At 25.6% G+C, this 23,314-nt stretch overlaps 2 protein-coding genes across 5 annotated transcripts; one reads left to right on the forward strand and one right to left on the reverse strand.

The window, feature by feature from the left end:
- Window positions 1–119: 119 nt before the first annotated feature.
- LOC126902458 (protein deltex) lies at window positions 120–5,750 on the reverse strand. The gene is made up of 9 exons (XM_050679756.1): window positions 5,531–5,750; window positions 5,325–5,473; window positions 5,066–5,240; window positions 4,816–4,998; window positions 3,589–3,791; window positions 3,417–3,513; window positions 2,110–2,321; window positions 1,878–2,020; window positions 120–1,019 (listed from the first exon to the last, which is right to left on the reverse strand). Exons 1-9 carry the CDS (start codon window positions 5,748–5,750, stop codon window positions 722–724), a joined length of 1,680 nt encoding a protein of 559 aa, XP_050535713.1. The 3' UTR covers window positions 120–721.
- On the forward strand, window positions 1,378–18,276 carry LOC126902457 (ankyrin repeat domain-containing protein 13D). 4 transcript variants are annotated; one of them, XM_050679753.1, is made up of 12 exons: window positions 1,398–1,522; window positions 9,815–9,950; window positions 10,023–10,193; window positions 10,275–10,418; window positions 12,908–13,091; window positions 13,149–13,347; window positions 13,406–13,522; window positions 13,581–13,731; window positions 13,791–13,952; window positions 16,067–16,167; window positions 16,333–16,418; window positions 17,174–18,276. In XM_050679753.1, the coding sequence occupies exons 1-12, from the start codon at window positions 1,505–1,507 to the stop codon at window positions 17,382–17,384; spliced, it is 1,680 nt and encodes a 559-aa protein (XP_050535710.1). In that variant the 5' UTR covers window positions 1,398–1,504; the 3' UTR covers window positions 17,385–18,276. The 4 variants fall into 4 exon arrangements, with proteins under 4 accessions (XP_050535712.1, XP_050535710.1, XP_050535711.1 ...); XM_050679754.1 differs by lacking the exon at window positions 1,398–1,522 and adding an exon at window positions 5,639–5,760; XM_050679752.1 differs by lacking the exon at window positions 1,398–1,522 and adding an exon at window positions 6,143–6,489.
- The last annotated feature ends 5,038 nt before the right edge of the window (window positions 18,277–23,314 follow it).

Below are 23,314 nucleotides of genomic sequence, written 5' to 3' on the forward strand. Positions count from 1 at the left end.
AACAATATAAAAATGTGTACATATAACAATATTATATGTATGAATTGTTTACAAATAAATAATTAACAATATAACCTCATTGTTATCATAAGTTATAAGAGTTAAGAATTTAAAAAAAAGTTAGTATTACAAAAATAACCTATATAATTAATATGATAATCACGATCATTAAATTAGTGGTGCACTGGAAAAACTGTCTACATATTTATTATGTTTATTTAAATTTTTGACATACATGATTCAAAAAAATTTTATGTATGTATTGGTGAAACAAAGTAATCAAATGATATTTTAAAATCATGTATGATATAAATTTATTTATGACTTAGATAGTTTCTTCCAATCACCATTGACATTTACATATAATTGATTTAAATATATCATAATATTGTTACAAATTTACTCAATATTATAACATTGATTCATAGATTGCAATCTGTAAGTAGTTTACATTAAATAAAAAAAAATAGAGAATGTTAAATAAAGTTTAAGTTTTAATGAAAAAAATATTATTAAATAAAAGAGATCAATAAATTAATAAAATTTTTGGGTCCAATTAATTTTTTTATTTTAATTTATTTATACAAAATAAATTATTAGTAAAATTGTAAATAAATTAAAAAATGTGGCTAAGAATAAAACTATAATAGGAAATTTTCCTATTACAAAAAAAAAATAAACTATAGAACATTTTATTTTTAAAAATAATACCTTAAATAAATTAGATAACACCATGAGCTGCCAATTGATTAATACACTCATCTAGAAAACCATGAGGTAATCTAGTTTCAAAATCTGATTTATGTATGATACCATTCCATGCTACTACATATTCATTTCCAGTAGTCATTGAAAGTCTAACAGTAAATACTAACCTTTTTTCAAATGCTTTACTTAACAATGATAAAACTCGTCTGCCTTTTTCTGTATCTGGTAAATAACATATTCTTGGAAATCCAAGAGCATAATATGGTCTTCCAGGATGAGGGTGTTCTTCCCCTTGAATACCAGATGATATCCTAAAATCAATATACTTTTAAATTTTATTTTTAGGCATAAAAATCTTAATATTTTATGGGCTGAAAACGAAAATGACAATAACCATCCCAAGGTCCAAATATTGTATGCGTTAGATAAAAATTAAGCCCACAAAAATAGTTAACACTACAGTAGTTTTAATTTTTTATTTATATAACTTGATAAAAATATTCATTGTTTATTAATCCTTTATACTTTATTGAAAATTTAGGTTTCAATTAACATTGAGTCTCCCATAATAACTGTATTTGTAAAAGTCTACTTTCTACTTTTTATTAGTGTAACCTTAGCTATAATCTAAACTAAATTAATTTATATAAATGTTTACAATGACTAATATTATTTTAGAATGAATTTGAAAAGTTAGATGCTAGAGGACGAACACCACTGATGTTAGCTATTACATTGGGAGACATAATTGCTATTCAAATTTTAATAAACCAAGGTGCAAATGTAAATACAAAAAATGAAGAAGGATGGACAGGTAGTTTTAAAATTATATTTTAATAGAAATATGAATTAATACTTAACATGATTTTTTATTAATATTTATACAGTTTTACAAGAAGCAATTTTGTTCTTATATCTTTATTTGATTGAAAAGTGAGCGTTTGGCATATTACTACTGTAAATAACAGTATTAAATGTTAAACATACAACCAATATTAGTAATGTATAATGTAATACATATTGATGCTTTCTTCTCAAGTATCATATCACAACAAAGTATAACATATATGAAGGTGGGAATTTATGATATCTTACTTAAAATTGTACTAGAAAACAAAGCACTAGTAGTGTTTTAAAAAAACTGAAATAATTGATCAAATATGACTTACTCGTAAGTTATTTGGATAGTTCTAGTGCTACCATAACCAGGCAATGAACGATTTAAGTAAGTGTATTTCATAGTACCGGGTGGCTGATTTCCTCTTTTTTCTCCATATACTTTTAAGCAGATTGGACATTGAATATACATAAACTAATATCAAAAAAAGTATATATAATAACAAATAATAATTAATACATGTATAATGTGTAGTATTTATCAAATAATTTGACAAAAAATACCTGGTTAGAGTTAGGTTGATTATTTAAAACTGAATTAAGACATGCAAGGTGCATCCTGTGTTGGCACTGACTTAAAGCTACCACAAGAACTTTACTTGAGTTAGATGATGTGAGTGGATTTTGGCAATAAGGGCATAAAGAATCAAGTCCTGGCCAAAAATCATCCACAATTTGAACATAATGAGATAATTTTTCACTAACTGAATTTATTCCTTAAAATTTAAAAGTAAAAAAATAATAAAATAAAAAAGACATGAAAATCCATCAAAAAATATTATTTAAACTGACTTAAAATACTTATTAAATAAAAGATTTAAATAATATAATTTCAGTTATACAACTAAATTATGATTTTACAAAAAGCTAAATAACTGACAATGATTATGGTCATGTCCGTGTCAACCTATTTAGTAGACCAATTTTTCAACCAACAGATTTTAATTTTTCACATCATAATTTTGGAAAAAAAAAAGTCATTTACACCTAAATACTGTCCTTGTTCTTCAGTCAACTTTAAAATTTAGTTAATGGTCATGATCATAAATTTATTTTATATAATTAATTATTAGTCTGTACTATTGACATTATATACTTTTTAGATTTAAAACAAAAAATTGACATATAATAACTGAATTAAAAATTTTACAATATAAAACAATATTTTTAACGTATTTTGTCTATTGTTTTTTTTTTAAATATATTAAGCACTTAGTCGATAAATAGAAACCATGTATATTATTTTTACCCAAATGACGTTTAAGCAGCATAAAAATGTACAAAGGTTATGACTAAAAATTATTATTAGTACCTCCATACTTGGCCAGATAACTTTTTTAAAGCCTTATCTAATCTAAAAAATAAAATAATGAATCTAAATCATGGAATTTATATAGAAAAAATTGATTTTTCAAATATAAATATTTGGTAGTTTTCTAATTAGGAATGCTTAGAAATATACTACAAAAACAAAGAAGAATTTTACAACACAAAATGTCAGTATTTAAAATGTTTGGGCATCAACTTTGATTCACTTGTCTGAATAATATATTTTAATTAATAAATAAAACATGAAAATAATCTTTATATTTGATATAATGATTTAAAAAAGTATTCTACCCAAGTATGAGTATATACATTTTTTATAAATATCATGTTATTAGTGTGAACTAAAAATTAAAAACATTTTTATAACAATTAAAAGCTAAATTAGCTGAAAAAATCAATCTTTTCTAAATTTACCTTGAAAAATATATTTTTATGTATTTTTAACATTTGCAATAACTCTCTAAATACACTTTATGACTTACCAAAAACTGATTGATTCCTATTTTCACTGGACTTATGCTGATACTCAAACACATCATCACTTCCAATACTACCACCTGAATAATCTAAAAGATCACACTGAAACATAGAAATAATTATTTTGAATAGTTCATTATCAATAAAAATGATATTATTTTTAATTATTGATTATACCCGTGAGGTTCGATGTTCATGGCTATCATGACTTAAGTAAGTAGATACAGTATCTACACTAGGACGCCTACCGCTACGATTACTACTTATATCTAAGTCTATAATTGATGAATCTGATTTAATAGATGTATTACAACTTTTATTGATTGCGGATGCTAAAGGCCACTGAGTTTCCCGTGAGAGTGAAGATGGATTTTTGTTAGCTGAAACATGATATATGATTAAAAATTAATTACTAGAAAACCACTATTATTAATAAATAACTTGATAGAATATATATATTAAATATTATGGTATATCAATGTATGCTTCTTAAGGTATATTATCAGTTAGGCCTGACACACTCTGTATATAGGGTAATTCTATTAACACTAGTATCATATACACCAATATAAGTGTATTTATACGGTGTATATGGTATATATGTAAATCTTGGTTTAAGATTTTACCACACTACTAGCTACTCAATTTTTCAAAATACTACTATATTTAAGAGACGATAATGAAAAAATATCTTGTGTATATCCATTTCAAAAAAACCCCGAGAACACCCCTTTGGAATTTTTAAGTTTTATATATTATTTGATTTTCTTATAAATTATTTTTTTAATTCAACTCTTATGCCTTATAAGAGTATCAACTTTATGTTTTTAAATGGTAACATATAAATTTAATTAGCTTATAAAATAAAAAATGATCTAATTGATAACAGCTTTTAAACCAGTACTTCAAAAATAATCAACATTGTAATATTTTGGTAGGAGAAGAGAAATAATTTTCTTAACATAATTATTATTTAAAGAAAAATCAAATTATTAGTGTTAAAAGAATCACCTGGTATATATTAGGGGCATTTTCTGGGTTTTGTTCAAAAGGTATATGTACAAGAAATGTTTCATTAATCCCTTTATAATATAATAGTATTTTTATACTAAGACGGATGAGAAATTAAAGTTAATACAACTCTAAAGGAAAAGAATAGGTGATAAAAATAATTTTCTTCTAGTAAATTAATGTGTTGATCTATTTTTGACTAATAATATACTAATAAATTCTAAAAAAAAAGAAATTATTTTGTCTGACACTTTTTAAGATATACAATGAGACAAAGGTAGCGAATTACTTTGTATACATAAGACCATATGTTAAAAAGGTTAAAAAGAAGCCTAAATGTTTTTGAGAACATTATCTACATGAGTTGTATTTTTATTAATTTTTAAAACATACCAAAAATATTTAGTAGAGTTCGAGCTATATTTGTTCCACTATGGTAATTATCAGAAGTCATTTGCTTATTTTTTTTACATTGTAATTGTTTTTTGGTAAGTGTTTCTATACAGTCTGAATTAGATTTTCTAGCAGATTTTTCTAAAAGTGAAAGATTTCTAATAGTGTCAATGACTGCTCTATCTGAAAAATATCAAAATAAATAATAAGGGAAAAGATTCACTTCAAAATATAATAATACTGGATGTACCATTAAACTGAATCACTTCATCTGATTGTATTTTTACTAGTGGATAAGGTGCTTGATTGACTCGTCTAATATTTTTTTTATGACCACTATCATTTCTCACTTGGGTCATATTACAAAAGTCAATGGTATATGGAAAGCCTAAATATGTTTTACTGACATCAATTATTTGACAGCCCTAAATAATGAATGTTAAAAAAAAATATATTAGGAAGTTTCCATTAAACTGAAAGATTTAATTATCAAATAAAATATACTTAACCATAGCGTATGCTGTTTCTAAAAAACACTGAGATTCCATATCATAAGTATGCCATTCTCCGGAAATATCACCAGCCCATTCCCATCTAGCTCCTTTACCTGGTAGAGAACTAGCTGGATAATAAGATCTTCGAACCGCCAAAAACGCTCCTAAATAATTCTTTTGAAAAAAGAACTTTAAACTTTAAAACTATTTATATTAATTACCTTCATTTTCTTCAGAACACTGATACATTGTTCTCAGGTTAACAAATGATTCTAGTTTGGGATCAGCATCTCTAAGTATAACTCTAGTCAACTTTTTAAAATGAGCTCTTTCTAAAAGTTGTGCAACTTCAGGACTATGTGGTTTCCATCTTCCGTTGCGATTTTCCCATTCCCAGACTACTACAGCATGACCCAGAGCCATAATATTCATATAATACATAAAATGCTAAGTAAGTATGTGAATACGTCCATAATTAATTTTCTTACTACGGAAATTTTAAGCTCATAATTTGCTTTTATATAAAGATAGTTTAAATAAAATTTAATCAAAAAAATCAAGTAAAAAATAATAATAATAAATTCATAAATCTAATAGTTAATTATGTCTACATTTAATAAAACAAAGTGAAATGCAAAGTACAAAATACTAAGTTTTAGTATATTTGTTGTTTATTGAAGATGATAACAGTAGATAGATACAATTACATTAGGATACAGTGTAGCAAATTAGAGAGTTGGACTGATAACCTGTTTTATTATATATGGGGTCACTGGGTTATCGTAATAAGTGATTATTTATCTTATCTTATTGCAAATTTTGATTAGAAAAAGCCTAAGGAAGTTTGGGTTCACCTGAAGTATATTTTTTGTTTTCTGTTATATTTTTATTTAAGTTTGAATTTTACAAATAATTAGTTTTTTAAATAAAATTATTTTTATAAAAACTACGTCATTGATTATTTTTACTGTAATGAAAAACATATGCTAGTCAATTTTTGGTTTCTAAATTGCAAATAATAACATCAATTATGTCTGATGAAAGATCACAAAGTTCTCCTGATCGATGGGAGGTTCGAGCTAGAATTAATTATCCTTTGCATTATCTTATTTGGCTGCATGAGTATAAGATGCTAGAAGAAAGACTTAATTTGATTAAATTAGACGAAAATTCCGCCTTAGTAAGTTTTTAAATAGTAGTTTATTTTTGATGTTTGATAATATATTTAAAATATTTTTCACATAATTTTAAATAGTAATAATATGAAATACTACTAAGTATGTACTATTAAGTTTCTTAAGTGTTAATTATTTTAACCATATACATGTTATTTCTAGTTAAATTTTTATTATTTTTACAAAAATTGCATAAATTTAAGATTTATTTTGTTCATTAATTTTAAATGAATTTTGTTAAGCTCAATTTATAAAAAATATTTTTTGTTAAATTTTCTGAAAGGTTCAAATAATTTTGATGTTTATTAAACTATATTTCCATACAAATAATACAAAATTATTTAAGTAACAAGGATTCTTATTTTTTTTAAGATAAATAAATTAAAAATTTTTACTTATATAATTTATTATGGTTTTACTTTTTATTAAATAGTTTGTGCATAAATATTAATTCAATAATGTTAATCTTATTACTATTTTACATGGCTTCATAAAGCTCAAAATCAATAGTTATATCACTTTAAAAATTACAAAAATATTAGATACACTGTATATGTTGTTCTATGAAGGTTACAGAAAAAAAGATAATTGTACATTTCTTTAAATTTTTCAGGAGAACAAAAATAAAGTTATAAATTTCTATTATTTTAATGAAAAAAAAAATAGATACCTAATATTATAAAAATGAAAACAATTTTCAACAAATGGATTACATTACTTATTACTACTACTAATGGATTATCTAATCATACCATAATAATAAAATTAAAAACTAAAATGGACTGAACTGTTTCTTCCCTGTACCTTTTATAAATAACAAATTATTTTCAGTCTTGTTAAGATTATTTGAATTTAATCTAATTGAAAGAAATTACCTAATTTTAGTATTGGTTTGGGTATTTTTACTTTTTTTGTTGATTTTCTTTTTGTTTTGAATAATGTTGATACAAAATGAGTACTGTCATTACTATCATATTTAGATTAATTATGATTTCAAATGACTAAATCTGTAGATTTTGGTTGGTATTAACTACAAAAATTGTAAGAAGCAATTTAATGTTATTTGTTCAATAAAAAAAAATCTTTATATTTCCTTACAATTTTTCTAACATTACTTTTTTGTATATATTTATTCCATACATTCGGTGGATGAATTTGTTTATTAAATGCCAAGTTTTTTTGAAAAAGAACATTTGTGGCTACACAAATTGGAAATGTCGACTTTTTTCATTGGACTCAATGATCCCCTCTCTCTCACACAGCCATATCACTATAGGAAGGAGTTCATTAGGGGGACATGCCTCCTTAAAAATATGTGATTTTCAAAAAAGTAATTTTTTTTTAATATATTATATATAAGTGGGAAGGGGCATTCGTCTCCCTTTGAAAAATAGGTCCAGGAGAGGGAACAAAAAATTAATAAAAACTTTATTATGTGAAACATCTAACGTGAAGAGTTGATGTGCTATTAGTATGGTGACTGTTNGTCTCCCTTTGAAAAATAGGTCCAGGAGAGGGAACAAAAAATTAATAAAAACTTTATTATGTGAAACATCTAACGTGAAGAGTGATGTGCTATTAGTATGGTGACTGTCACCACATGTTGTAACTCTCTTCCCACTCGATTTTGCCATCCTCTCTATTTATCACTCAGCTGATTTTTTATACCTATAGCATATGCAGTGTTGTTTATTTTGGGATAAATTACCAATGATATATTTGAAATTAATAACTGTAACAATAAAAAGGAGTGACTGTGATTGTTTAGTATATAGTTTGTCTCTTTAAACAAAACTAAAATCACACAATTAAGCAGTTGCACTGACACATTTAATGATATATTATAGTATACTATATCACGAACAAAATTTTATTAAATCTTTTTAGCTAATTCAACTATTTTTAAATAATTTATATACGAATTGTGTTCAGAAAATAATGGGAATTTTCGTTTTTTGAAAAAAATATTTATTTATGTGTTTACATTAATGTTGTCGCTTTCAAAAAGTCCCCATTAGATATTATACACTTGTGCTAATGCTTCTTCCAATCCTCTAAACACTTCTCAAACTTGAACTTTGGGATATCGTTCTTGTATGCGCTTTTAATGTTATCTAGTCTTGTAAAACAACGGCCCTTTAAGATTTTTTTTATTTTTCGAAACAAAAAAAGTCACACGGAGCCATGTCTGGCGAATATGAAAGCTGAAGCATTGTCACAGTATTGTTTTTGACCAAATATTTACAAACATGCAATGAAGTGTGAGCAGGTGCTTATTGTTGTGCAAAAGCCATAATTTCATTTGTCACAAATCCTGGTGTTTTATTTTTTTTTGCTTAACGAAAATGCATTTGAACTTGTAGGTAATACTCCTTTTTGACTGTTTGACCTCGTGGCAAGAATTCATGATGTACAATGCCATTAAAATCGAAGAATACAGTGAGCATAACCTTTACTTTTGATCACACTTGTCGAGCATTTTTCGGTCTTGGCGATCCAAAATTCCTCCAGTGGGACAATGGAGCTTTAGTTTCAAGGTCGTATCCATAAACCCATGTTTCGTCACCTCTTATAACACGTTTCAGTAATTCTGCATCGTCGTTGACTTCATTAAGTGACTACTGAAAAACTTCCATTCTCCGCTGTTTTTGTTCAAATTCAACAATTTTAGAACAAATTTTGCTGCTACACGTTTCATACCTTAAACGTTCGAAAAAATTTCATGGCGCAAGCTAATCGACATTCTAACTTGTTTAGCGACTTCGCTGATTTTGAGTTAGCGATCGCTCATAACTATTTTTCTCGCTTTTCCTACGTTTTCTTCGGTTTTTGATGTGGTGAGGCATCCGGAGCGTTCGTCACCTTCAATGTCTTCACGGCCAACTTGGAAACGTTTATATCACTCGTAAACCCTTGTTTTACTCATAGCAGACTCATCATAACATTTGTTAACATTTCACTTTTTTTATTTTATTTTTAACGCTAAATTTGATACAAATCCTTTGAACTATTTTTTTTAACAAACAAAAATTGCCAAGCTCATAAAAGCACGTCTAACTTTAGCGACTGCCCCTGACAAATTAAAAAATAATAAATTCAGCTGAAAATTTTATCATACTTCAGGGATATGTGCACCGATATTATGAAAAAAATTTTGGTAATTGGAAAAGTTTGACTCTCCAAAACCGCGAAATTTAAAAATTCCCGTTATTTTCTAACACATTTCGTATTTGTAAAAGTCTACTTTTTACTTTTTATTAGTGTAACCTTACCTGTAATCTAAACTAAAGTAATATATGTACATTTTTACACTGACTAATATTATTTTAGAATGAACTTGAAAAGTTAGATCCTAGAGGACGAACACCACTGATGTTAGCTATTACATTGGGAGACATAATTGCTATTCAAATTTTAATAAACCAAGGTGCAAATGTAAATACAAAAAATGAAGAAGGATGGACAGGTAGTTTTAAAATTATATTTTATTAGAAATATGAATTAATACTTAACATGATTTCTAAATAATTTTATACAGCTTTACAAGAAGCAATTGCTACAGGTGATTCCGATATTGTTCAACTCGTTATGGAACATAGAGATTACCAACGTCATTCAAGTAGGGCTTCAGGTATCTCTAAATTATTAAAGCTACTAGAAGAATCACCAGATTTTTATGTTGAAATGAAATGGGAATTTATTAGTTGGGGTAAGATTTAAAATAATATCAAAGAAAATTAAAAGATATAAATAACTTTTCGTTTTATGAAATAATATTAATTAATTTTAGTTCCATTGGTATCAAGGATGTGTCCAAGTGATACTTATAAAATTTTTAAACAAGGATCAAAAGTTAGAATTGATACAACATTGTTGGGAATTGATCAGGGTAACTGGGAACGTGGAAATTTAAGTTATATTTTTTTAGGTCAAAGTAAGTAATATTTTTATAAAAATTAATTGCACGAGCGAAATATTTCTTATTATAAATTTTAGCTAATATGTTTATCAAATCAGAAAGATCATTTATGTTTCAACTAAATAAAGGTTAATATATTTTCTTTAGTATAGAAGTATTTTATGTTGAATTAGAACAAAATAAATTAAATATTTTTATAAAAAGATTAATGATTGCACAGTAGAATAATAAAAATATTCATAATTAGCTAACTCTTTATATTTTACTGAAAACATGAGATGAAAAACATTTGTTAATTATATAAAAATAGTAAAATTTTATTTTCTCTGTATATCCAAAGATAATTAGTTGATTGTCCAGGTGTAATTGATATTTGATTTACCATTCCGATCTAATATATATGAAAACAAGTCTTTCAAATCTACATATAGATTACATAGGGTAATTGATTAAAGATGACACACTCATTTTCATCAAAACTATTAAAAATTGTTTAACATAAAAAAATTCTACAATTATATATAGAAAAATTATTTTATGTGTCCCTTCCGAATTAAAAAAACTTTTAATTTACTTTTCTTAAATGGAACTCCTATTTTTAGTTTTATGATATGATAGACAAATCAATTACAATTAATTTTGTTCTTATAATATGTTTATTTGGTAATCATTATTCTGTTATTGCTTATTAAAGTTTGCCATTTTTGACCAATTTTCTGTTGATAATTGGATGTTTATTATACAGTTATTTTTTCATTTTATCACATAAACAAGTTTTTATTGAGAATTCTTGTTATCATAACTAAAACGGACGATAGCAAGAATAATTACAAAAAATAACTTATGGTCACTGAAACATATTTGTTGTCTCTGGTATTATAAAAATCAAATTAATGTAGAATTTCTATTCTAAAACCAAATAAGTACAGTTTAAAAAAGATAAAAGCGCAACATTTAATCAAATAAAATTCTATATTTATTTTGTAGAACTAGTTATTATTAATCCATTTATAATTTATAGATTCTATGTACTACTTACTACCAAACTTCAGGTTATACCCAAATGATAGCAATCTTATTTTATAATCTTGATCATAAACTAATAAATAAAGATTTATCGATGAATTTATTGGTTTTTGTTGTGACAATATTATTAAGACAAATATTTATATATAAACATACTATTAGATATTAAATTTATTAATGATTATACACATAATTTCAATATATTAATATTTAGTGGAACCTCTATTAGCACGAACAGGGCCAAATATTCAAATTGAGTTGTGTTATAAAGCTTTTTTATAACATCTTGGGAAATAAGTGCGTGCCCAAGCATCTTAAATTGATTGTTTCAACTGACTAACTGAAGACTATTGATTGGCATCTTTATAAACTTCTTTGGCGAGTAGTTCCCAAACATTTTCAATATTATTTACATTTGGAAATCTAGCAGGCCAATCTAATATTGCTGCAGAATTTCTTTTTAATCAAAATTTTATAATTCGAGCAGTATGGGTTAGCGTATTATCTTGCTGAAATATAAAATTTCTACCTTCTATTTGCCGAAAACAACTTATGGGTGTTAACGAGATCTTTATAATTCACAGCATTTATTTGGCCATCTAAAAAAACAACTTTACTTCGTCCTTCATAACCAATTGCACACCAAATCATTACAGATCCTCCTCATATTTGACGTCTTGACATTATACGTTCATCTTTTCTTAAATCGTGATAGTAATATAAAAATCCTGATAGACCTGATCAGGTCTATCTAAATAAAATTTTTTTTCATCTGAAAAAATGACTTTTTTCCATATTTTTGACCAATTTATTTTGTTTCTTGCAAATACGCAACGAAACTGACTGCCTTTATAATTTTGTCACAAAAAAACCTAAGATATTATCGATAAATCTTTATTTATTAGTTTATGATCAAGAAAATAATATAAGATAGCTATCATTTGGGTATAACCTGAAGTTTGGTAGTACATAGAATCTATAGATTATATTTGTATTTATAATAATTAGTTCTACGAAATAAATATAGAATTTTATTTGATTAAATGTAGTGCCTTTATCTTTTTGTCGCTAACTGAACTCATTTTTTTCTATCATATTAGAAAGCAAAGAGTAGGAGTTTTCATTAAAGTTAAGGTTTTTTATCCTTGATGTGATGACAAAATAAATTATTTTACAATATATTACAACATTTTTTGAAATAAATCATATTTTCCTTTAAATAATTTAAATTTAAAATAATTAATAGTTTTGATAAAATAAGTGTTTTATTTCTTATTGATTACTCTGTATATATTTTATGTAACTTTGACTGACATTACTATTTTTAGTATTAAATACTATATCATACATTGTAGGATAATTGTAATTAACTTAGAACATATATGTTTTATTTAATTTATATACTTAGTTAGATGACTAATAGATCTGTATTTTATTATATTTAAATTTTAACCTTCATTTTTAATTTATCTCTACAGACCAATCAGCAACTTTTCTTGAAGTGGATCATGAATCACACAGGGTATATGTTGAGGAAATCCAAATGTTTCCTTTAGAACAGGGACTTGAAGTAATGCGACCATCTGATGATACTGTGTCTAGTCGTTTATCTACCCCAATTGTTAGTTTTGATATAGATACAAAAAAAATAAGTTTTGAAAGGTACTCTATTTTAAATTAATTTTTGAATAATTGAAATGAGTTTTTATTGTTTTAAAGAAATAAAAGTGGTATTTGGGGTTGGAGACAAGATAAAGTAGAAGTAATTAATGGTTATAATTGTAAAGTTTTTAATGCAAGTAATGTGGAGTTTGTTACCAAATCAAGAACTGAACACATGGCTGAAGTTGATAAAATTAAGCTAAGTAATAGTAAAAATCCTATACAATCAATTTTAGGTACTAGCGAAGAAAAATGTGTAAGTCTATCACATATTTTATCTAAAAACAATAAATAATTGTAATTTTTAATTGAAGCCAGATAAATCAGAATTTCAAGTCACTATGGATGAATATTTCAATGAATTCCTTGATATTAAAGGAAAATATTTACGTAGACCAATAGAGCAAACTACTAAAGTCACAAAAATAAAGGTTGTATCAAAAATCATATGAACATTATTGGTTGTTATTCTAAAATTACTCTTTTTAGGCTAATTTATGGCTGTGTGAAGATTATCCTCTTAGTTTAAAAGAACAAATAATGCCTATTGTTGATTTGATGGCCATAACTAGTTCACATTTTGCAAAGTTAAAAGATTTTATAGAAATGCAACTTCCATCAGGCTTTCCTGTAAAAATTGGTAATAAAAAAATTTTATATTTTTAAATATGCATAAATTTACCCATAATTTTTTTTAAGAAATACCTTTATATCATATTTCCAATGCTCAAATTACATTTGGTAATTTGTATGCTGCTGATAAAAGTGTTGAAGGTATACAGATATTAGACTCTGATGGCAAAATGTTTTGTGTGGTTGAAGATTCAGTTTTTGTTCCTCCTAGGAATTACACTGTCTTGGGTAAAATATTTCAGTATTACTTTTCATTGATAGTTAAATATAATATATTAATTTATAGTATGAAAACAACATTAGTTTACTTTTGACATTATATTAATTTGTGTGTAATGATAGTTATTCAAATTTTAACTATATAAAAGGGGATTTTATATAAAATTATAGTGAATTTTATTTTAAGAAATTGTTATACATTTTTTTGTATTCTCATAAACTTATACTATTGAAATTTTTATATACATCAAAATATAGTTAAATATTAAACAAATAATATAAAATAGAAATAAAAAAATAAATAAGACATTACATATAAATAAATAAATAAATTCTTGTTAATTGGAATTGCTAGTTGTTTCACTGAACTATCATAAATAGACTAAATTTACTAATTACAGGTCCCAGTTCAAAAAGTACCAGGACTTACAAATAAAAACACATTTTTTTCGCAAAATTTTACATAATTCATCGACATAGTTTCCTTTTAGAGTGATACATTCATTCTAGCGACATTCTAACATTTCTATGCCTTTCGAATAGAACAATTTATCTTGGCCCTTAAAATACACCTCAGTTTCAGATGATTTCTTCATTCGAGCTGAATCTTTTTCCCTGGAGGATCCACTTGAGACTCGCGAAGAAGTAGTAATTGCTGGGGTCAAATCTGAACTACATGGTGGGTGTGGCAGCAATTCAAAGCCTAAATAATAATAATTTAATATAATTCCATGCACACATTATAAATTACATAGGCAATAATCTAGCCTGCTGATTATTGCGATTTTGGCCACTTCGGAGACCTTATACTAGTCCACTCAACTGCCTGTTGTTTTGATTTGAAAGTGTTGTGAAAGAATAAAGTTTCATCCATTGTCACATATCAACGCAAAAATTCCTTCTTATTCTTGTTAAATAGCTCTACACAGCTCTGTAAATCATTGACACATTGTTGCTCTTGGTTCGTTGTTAGCAAACATGACATCCATTTTGAGCATAGCTTTCTCATACCCAAATGTTCATGTAAAATATGATGCACACTTTACAATGTCAGATATTTCACGCACTTTCACTTTACGATTTTCCAACATGATTTTGTCGATTTTTTTTATGGTCTAACTTTCAACACTTATAACTTTTAATACTATTATAATATTTTTAAAAGTTAGCATTACCTATTAAAGATCTATAGGTTATAACAATTTTAGGACAAGTACTTATTGAGTTACAAGCTTATTAATACATAGAGTTGGTATGGAATACGGGCGAGTCTACAAACATCATTATAAACTATACCTACTCGTTTTGATTACCTACTCTAAGTATCAAAATGTTTGCAACTCAATGGTACATCAAAATTTTTTCAAAAATGAAAAATATATTCATATTGGTCATAATTAATATATGCTTTTTTCACAATCTAAGATGACAATAATTTAAAAAAACCCATTTAATTAATAATTTTTAAAAAACTTTTTCATTTAAATGTGAGATACACTGTATATTTTTTGTCAATAAAATGTTGATAGACTCATTGCAACAGACTATTTTATTTTTGATAGAAATTTGTTTTTGTATATGATTAAATTGAAAAAGACTGCTGTTAGTTGTTGTACAAACAGTCAATTATGTTTGATAATTTTCTTTAATGTTTTAACAATAAATAACTTATCTTACTACATTGAAACAAAATTTGTTTTTTTTCTAAAAACTTAAAAAACAGGAGTGAGCCCTTCAAATATTTTATTTTGTCTATTTTTTTAAATTTCTTTTGTACAACTTTTGATAAGATTACTTATTTTTGAATTATAGACATTTTTGTAAATTTTTTTTACAGATACTGTATATTTTTATCACACTAGTTATGTGCATTTTAATATTATAACTAACTATATTTATTACAAATGAAAAAATTAAATATAAATGTTTGAAGTTCATTAGTTAATTAGTTGAGTTCTTTAAGAAGTTTATAAATTCTATGTTTATAGAGTAATTAAAAGTAAACACATAAAAATTATATTTTATTTTTACATGTATGTATAACTTTTTAGATACATCTAAAAATATATGTGTATGTTAATTCATTATTTATTAAAAATTATAAAAAATTATTTTTTATTCAGGCACAGAACAAAGGCGCCAAATAAATGTTGATAATGATGAAGAATTACTTCAATTTGCAGTGAAACAAAGTTTATTAGAATCTGGTACTGAAGAAGAACAGGTAGTTATAAAATTTTTTAACATTATTTGTATTAATATCAGTCACATAGAATATTGTAACCTTGTAAATATTAAATTTTCAGTAGACTAATTAGATTAATTTAGACAATTTAAAATTGTCATACATATGATTTTATAGCACTAAAATTTTTGTATTGTTTATTAGGTAGACATTTGGGAAGCATTACAAGTTCAAAGACCAAATACACCTAATGATCTCTATTTAGATCCAGCTGAAGAAGAATTACAAAGGTAATTAACTTATTCATAGGTACCAATCTATTTTTTTTTGTTTTTTTATTAATACAGTAGAACCTCATTAATCTGGACCTTATTAGTCCGGACTTCGCTTAATCCGGACAGCTGTCTAATATTACGAAAAATACGCAGTTTATGCCGTACACTAAAATAAACATAAAGGCAAAAGTTCCTCGAATTTCCCATAAGTACATATATTCTTATATATATATATTCTTATCTACCGTCATTAAAGTTATCATAAACTATGTATTAGTAATTTATATTTTGGTCATTACTATATATATACATAATTCTATCTACATTAAATATGTAATGTTTTTGCTGGACCTAATATCATGTTGCAATATATATATATATTATATCATATATAGTATTTAGTATAATATAATATTCTTAAATCTATAATACGGACATGTTTTTTGGTTATTTTGTTTAATCCGGACTTTCATTAAATCAGAAAACCCAGAGCCCTTATTAGTCCGGATTAATGAGGTTCTACTGTATCTAAATAAGTCTTCATTTTTCAGAAGAGGGATTTAAATTTCTTGTAGACTATAGATTTTATCCATATAATCTGCAATGTCCAAACTAACTTATATTTTTGAATAAATTCACATTATTAACAAATTTATATTCACTGATTTAAATTAATTTTTTTCTTTGTAGTGAATTATTTAATATTATTTTCATTGATACATCTGCTTGGCTTTTAAATTTCTTTAGTTAATTAGTTAATCTCCTTGTAGAGCAATTCATGCAAGTTTGATTGACTACACATTTGTACCTGCATTGGAAAATTCTAACTTGTTGAGTGAATCATTATCTAATGATGTAGACACAGATCTTAATGCAGTACTACAAATATCAATGGAAGAAAAAAGGCAAGCTGAGTTACAAATGCGACAAGAAGAGGAAATATTAGAAAAAATATTGCAATTATCTTTAACTGAAAAATAAGATATCTTTTAATATGAATGCCTTCTTCATTTATTCTTCAATGTCCTTATAATTATTTTATTTTATTTCATTGAAGGTTAAAATAGTTGTATGGTAACAATTTCATAATAATTCCTATATTATCTTTATTTAATACAAGATAAGTGTTAATTTTATTTTTATACTAAAAATAGTTAGTATGTTATTTATTTTTATAACAGTTATAATTTTTGAGAATTTGAAAACGCAAATTCAGTACGTTATGATACCTCGCGACAAGAAATATGCTTAAAACATATTCAAATTAAAGTTATAGAATATACGTAAATGATAAAACTTTACACTTTTAATAACTTGACGATTTTAATAATTATTTATCAGTCAATACTATTTATTAATAATAATAATTTTATGAACTCTTAGTATTAGTTTGTGTTGATATTCAGAAATAGTTAGCTTTTGATTCTTATTTTTTTTATTAAATTGTTTGTACTATTCAGTGTAGTTAACTGTATAGTGAATCTTTTTTGAACATTTCAATTAATTGATAAACTTATATTTTTTGAAATAACTCAAATAAATAAATGATTTCTTGGACAAAGAGAATTAATGAAATACTTGTAGATAGTAGAGCATATATAATTAATAATTATTTTACTAATTTTATCACTTCAGTTATGTTTATACATAGAAATTTTGATTTTCTACACAAAAAAATGTAGTCATTTAAATTATTTTTTGTCATATATACAGATTTTGACAAATCTAACAACTTTTGATCTACTAGAATCTAGTAAAATATCTAGTAACTAGATATTGTATGTTACTTTTTTAAACATAATTTATGTTTTTTATATGCTTTCTTAGACCATGTTTAAATCATATTTTTATTATTTGTTTTTAATAATAAAAATATAGTTTAAAAAACTAAAAAAACACGCTTTTAAAGTACATCGAACTAAAAAGTTAAAAATAATTTTTAAAATAATTATGAACAAAAAATACTAGTATTATTGTGATAAAAGCGTGGGTGCTTTGTGCCATATTTTTCGTATATTGAGCGCCCGACGCTTTTATCACAATAATACTAGTATTTTTTGTTCATAATTATTTTAAAAATTATTTTTAACTTTTTAGTTCGATGTACTTTAAAAGCGTGTTTTTTTAGTTTTTTAAACTATATTTATTTTTTACTTTTTAGTTTCATGTTATGATAGTAGTTACTATCAATATCATGGTTGTTACGGGTAACGGGAAATCAGGGTTCGATTCTGGGGAGGGAGTCTGAGAAACGGCTACCACATCCAAGGAAAGCAGCAGGCGCGTAAATTACTCACTCCCGGAACGTGGAGGTAGTGACGAAAAATGACGATACGGAAATCATCCCTCGTAATCGGAATGAATACTTTATATCTCTTAATTAGAATAAATCGTGTTAATATATTAATTTTAATAGTAATTAGAATATATATATTTATACAAATAATGCGACTTAACTACGTAAAAGTATCATGCACTAAGTATAGCTGTGTTTTATGGCCGGGCGGGTCGGACTAACGTTATACCCGAGGTATAAACGGCGGTAGGAATATATATATATATACGTAAGGCGCATTAGACGCGGGCGTTATTGGTCAGTCAAAATAAAAATTTGTTTACATATATATAATATTGATGACAAGCACGCGTGTACGGGTACGATAACTAAAAATAAATTTTTATAGGAATAGTGTACCGTCGTATTGTGAGCGAGGCGTGGGGAGGGGTGAATGCGTATAACAGTCTAGTCTAGACAACGGAATATGCGATAACGCGTGGCGTTTGGAAAGTTACATACAACATACAACATACATGTGAAACTAATAAAAGCGTATTAAAAAAAAAAAGTGTTATATTTTAAATTTTTTTCTAAATTTCAAAATAGACATTTTGTTACAAAACAGTTTGATAGGTTGATAACAACTTAAGGTTAAGTATTTATTGAGTTTCAAGCATTTAAATATATAGAGTGGATGTGTAACGCAAATATTTTAGTAGATCAAAAGTTATATGATTTGTCAATACATTTTTGACTACTCTTTATTTATTAGTACCATAACGTTAAAACATAAATATTTTAAAAGTTCAGTTCCTTTATATCAAAATGACAAAAACAGTATTTAGATTGATTAACATTTTAAATAGTATTTACTGAATATGAAAGGAATGATTTAACTATTTTACTATGAATTTACTATTTTAAGTTTTTTTAATTATTTCTTGTAACTCTTTCTTATCTTTTAATCTTGTAAATTTCAAAAAACTAATATAAGTTATAAAATTGTTAAGTTTAATATATTATAATTTAATCATGGTTTTTATATCCTTAAAAATATTGCCTTTAAAAACATTACACAATAACTCATAATATATAATTTTTTATTAGTTTAGGTAAAAAATACAATAAGCAATTTATTTAATTATACTATAATAATTGTAAGAAATTTTAATTACTTTTTCTGTTTGAATTAAAAAAATAAAATTACCAAATTTATCTATTCTTGAGCTTATTGTGTATTTTAGGTACCAGCTTTAAACATAAATTTATATAGTAAAATTTGTAATATTTTGATAGTCATTAAATAATCTTACTAATTTTAAGTGTATTTGTGTTGAAATTATACATTATGTTTAGCTAGTCAAATAAATATGTCATTCATATTTTATTGTTGAAATAATATATATTAATATTATTTTATCATTTAAATGTGTTATATATTTAACTGCTTTATATATTTGTTGTTCTATATTAATCGTTTGATTATTTATTCATGATCTCAAGTAATTTTGATATTAAACATTTTTAGCTCATTTCAATATCGATATTGAGTATAGAATATTTCCTCTACAATAATAACTTAATAATTTTAATAATAATAATGATTTTAATAATGAATATTGATATTCAAATAAATATATTTTAGATCTATGCCTGATAAGTCAACAATGGAGTCAGTGTTTTGTGTGAGGCAACTAATAGAAAAGTTTAAGGAAAAGAAGAAAAAGCTGTGTATGGTATTTATAGATTTGGAGAAAGCGTGTGATAGAATACCGAGAGAGGTTTTAAAGTGGTCATTAATTATAAAAGGAGTCCCTAAAAAGTTCCTTAATATAATAGAAGATATGTATGATGCCACTTGTACCAGGGTAAAAAGCGTAGGAGTAACAGAAGGGTAACACGAGGTAGGTGAAATAAGGAGACCAGTAACAATAGGTAAGGACGTGATTGGAGAGGTGGAAAATTTTAAATATTTAGGATCAGTTGTGCAAAGAACGGTGGTATTTACGGATGTAAGACACATGGTTAAAGGGAGAGGTTTAAATGGAAAGAAGCGTCTGGTGTTTTATGCGATAAAAGAATTCCAATAAGGCTGAAAGGTAAATTCTACTAGACTGTAGTGAAGCCAGCCATGATGTATGGTTCAGAGTGTTGGACGGTTGATAAGAAAGTAAAGCAGAGATGAGAATGCTTAGATGGATGAGTAGAGTGACTAGAGAAGATAGGATAAGCAATTTTAAAATAGCTACTTTTTTTTATAAAACTCAACTTTTTCAACTTAATTTTTGAAAATGTTCCGGAAATACTATGTTTTTTAAACATGTATCGACGACTTATCTTCTATATTATAACTTTTCGAATAATGTATGTATCAAAACAAATTTTTTTTCCTAAATACATTATATACACCTCTTTTAATCAACATACTTTTTTTTAAATGGACAATTTCCCCTTATACATGGGCGTTCAAAACTTGAAACATACGTATAAAAAGTAGAACTTTGTCAACTTAATTTTTCAAAATGTTTCAAAAATACTGCATCTTTTTAACATTTGTTAAATTAAAGCTTGTACATATATATATATACACATATATACTATATGTTTAAAAAAAGATTATTAGGACGACCTATCTGCTATGTGCAAATGAGTTTCAAAATTGAACAAAAAATGTAATTTTTGTGTAAAAATCAATGTTATTTAGGTACTTGAACATGCCAAAATTTTTTTAAAAATTACTACTGTGCTAGGTTTTTAATTTTCAACTTTTTTACATTTGTTTTTATAAAAGAAGTTAATAATTAGTTAAATTATCTCATCTTTTAAAAGATAAATTTGTTTTTCATTAAATTTCTTCTTTTGGTATATAGGAAGAAATATATTTTATGAAGTATTACCACTTTTAAAATAATATTTTAAAACTAAGCATTTTTAAAATTAAACTTTACAGAAAGCAAAAAGATTATTGTGTATAAACAGGGGCGTATTCACATATTTTCAACTTATAGGCTGTTAAAAATTTGCCGCCCTTCATTACGTTATGGCGGAGGGGAATTATTTTTATATATTTTTGCCATAACGCTACTGTTTCTCCTTCAAAAAAAAAAAAAGATTTAAAAATATTTTTCAAGAAAATCTATATTTATTAATAAATCATAAAGTAAATTGCTTGAGACGAGAAAAGGAGTCCCGAAATGGTACATTAATATAATAGAAGATATGTAACAGGGTAAAAAGCGTAGGAGAAGTAACAGAAGGTTTTCGGGTAAAAATTGGAGTGCACCAAGGTTCTGCTCTTACTTATTTTCTATAGTGATAGATGAAATTACTAGAGAAATACAAGGAGAGGTGCCGTGGTGCATGTTGTTTGCTGACGATATAGTGTTAATAGGATAAAATAGGAAGGCTGAAAGGTAAATTCTACAAGACTGTAGTGAAGCCAGCCATGATGTATGGTTCAGAGTGTTGGACGGTTGATAAGAAAGTAAAGCAGAGAATGTAGTAGAGATGAGAATGCTTAGATGGTGAGTAGAGTGACTAGAGAAGATAGGATAAGGAACGAACATATTAGAGGTAGTATAGGTATACCGTCAATCGTAGATATGATGAGAGAAAATAAACTTAAATGATTTGATTATGTTATGAATAGAGATGAATCGGAAGCTGTAAGAACAGTTATAGAAATGAATGTTGAAGGAAGAAAAGGTAGAGGAAGATCAAAAAAGAAATGGAGGGAAGTTATTGACAGCGGATGTGAGCGTTGAGGATGTGGGAGATCGTGTCATGTAGAAGTTTAGAATATGGGTGGCCAACCCCAAGTAGTTGGGATTAAGACGAGGAAAAAAAAAAGATAGAACATTTTATCATTTTAATGTCAATTAATATATTAATCATAAATAGCATAGGTGCTAGTAAGAAATTAGCTTCCTAAGTAAATGAACTAGCTTTCTTAATTGATTAGTCAGGAAATGATAACAGGAAACCCTTATCCTGGTAGCATAATTTGGGAGAAATAAAATTTTATTGATAGCTGATGATATTTTTTTGTTTACTAAAGTTCAATTACAGTATTTAAGGAGTTGAATATTATCTTCGATTCAAAGCTGAGATGATATTATATTTACTACCAAGATGTGCTTTTTAGTATAAAAATACTCATCTCTCAAAAATTCTCAACTATCAGTGTACCGATTTTGCTAATTAATACATAGAAAGAAATCGTGTTTTATTTAGTTAACGAAAACTGTTACAAAATTGAAAAAAATCCTAAAATTTATTATTTAAAAAAATATTTCTAAATAAATATCTTTGACAGTTGTCAAAAATGGGAATACAAAAATGATTTTCTACATTTAAAATGGCAATAAGATTTTTAAAAATAGCCGAGTTCTATTAAGATTATAATAGGATATATTATAGACAATTATCTTTCTTTTAACATGTAATTTTTTGAAAATCTGAAAATTGTTTACATAACAATAGAAATTACTAAATATGAAATTTTATCTTAAGTTCTTAAATTTAAATATTTTTGGATTTTAAAGAAATTGTTTGAGTTGGTTATAAAGTATTTGTTTGTGTTTATTGTAAATTATATGCTCTAACGCATTCTTCCATTATTTCAATAATTTAC

This window comes from Daktulosphaira vitifoliae, unplaced genomic scaffold, assembly GCF_025091365.1.
Source record: "Daktulosphaira vitifoliae isolate Bord-2020 unplaced genomic scaffold, ASM2509136v1 Scaffold_3, whole genome shotgun sequence".
Taxonomy (NCBI): Eukaryota; Metazoa; Arthropoda; class Insecta; order Hemiptera; family Phylloxeridae; genus Daktulosphaira; species Daktulosphaira vitifoliae.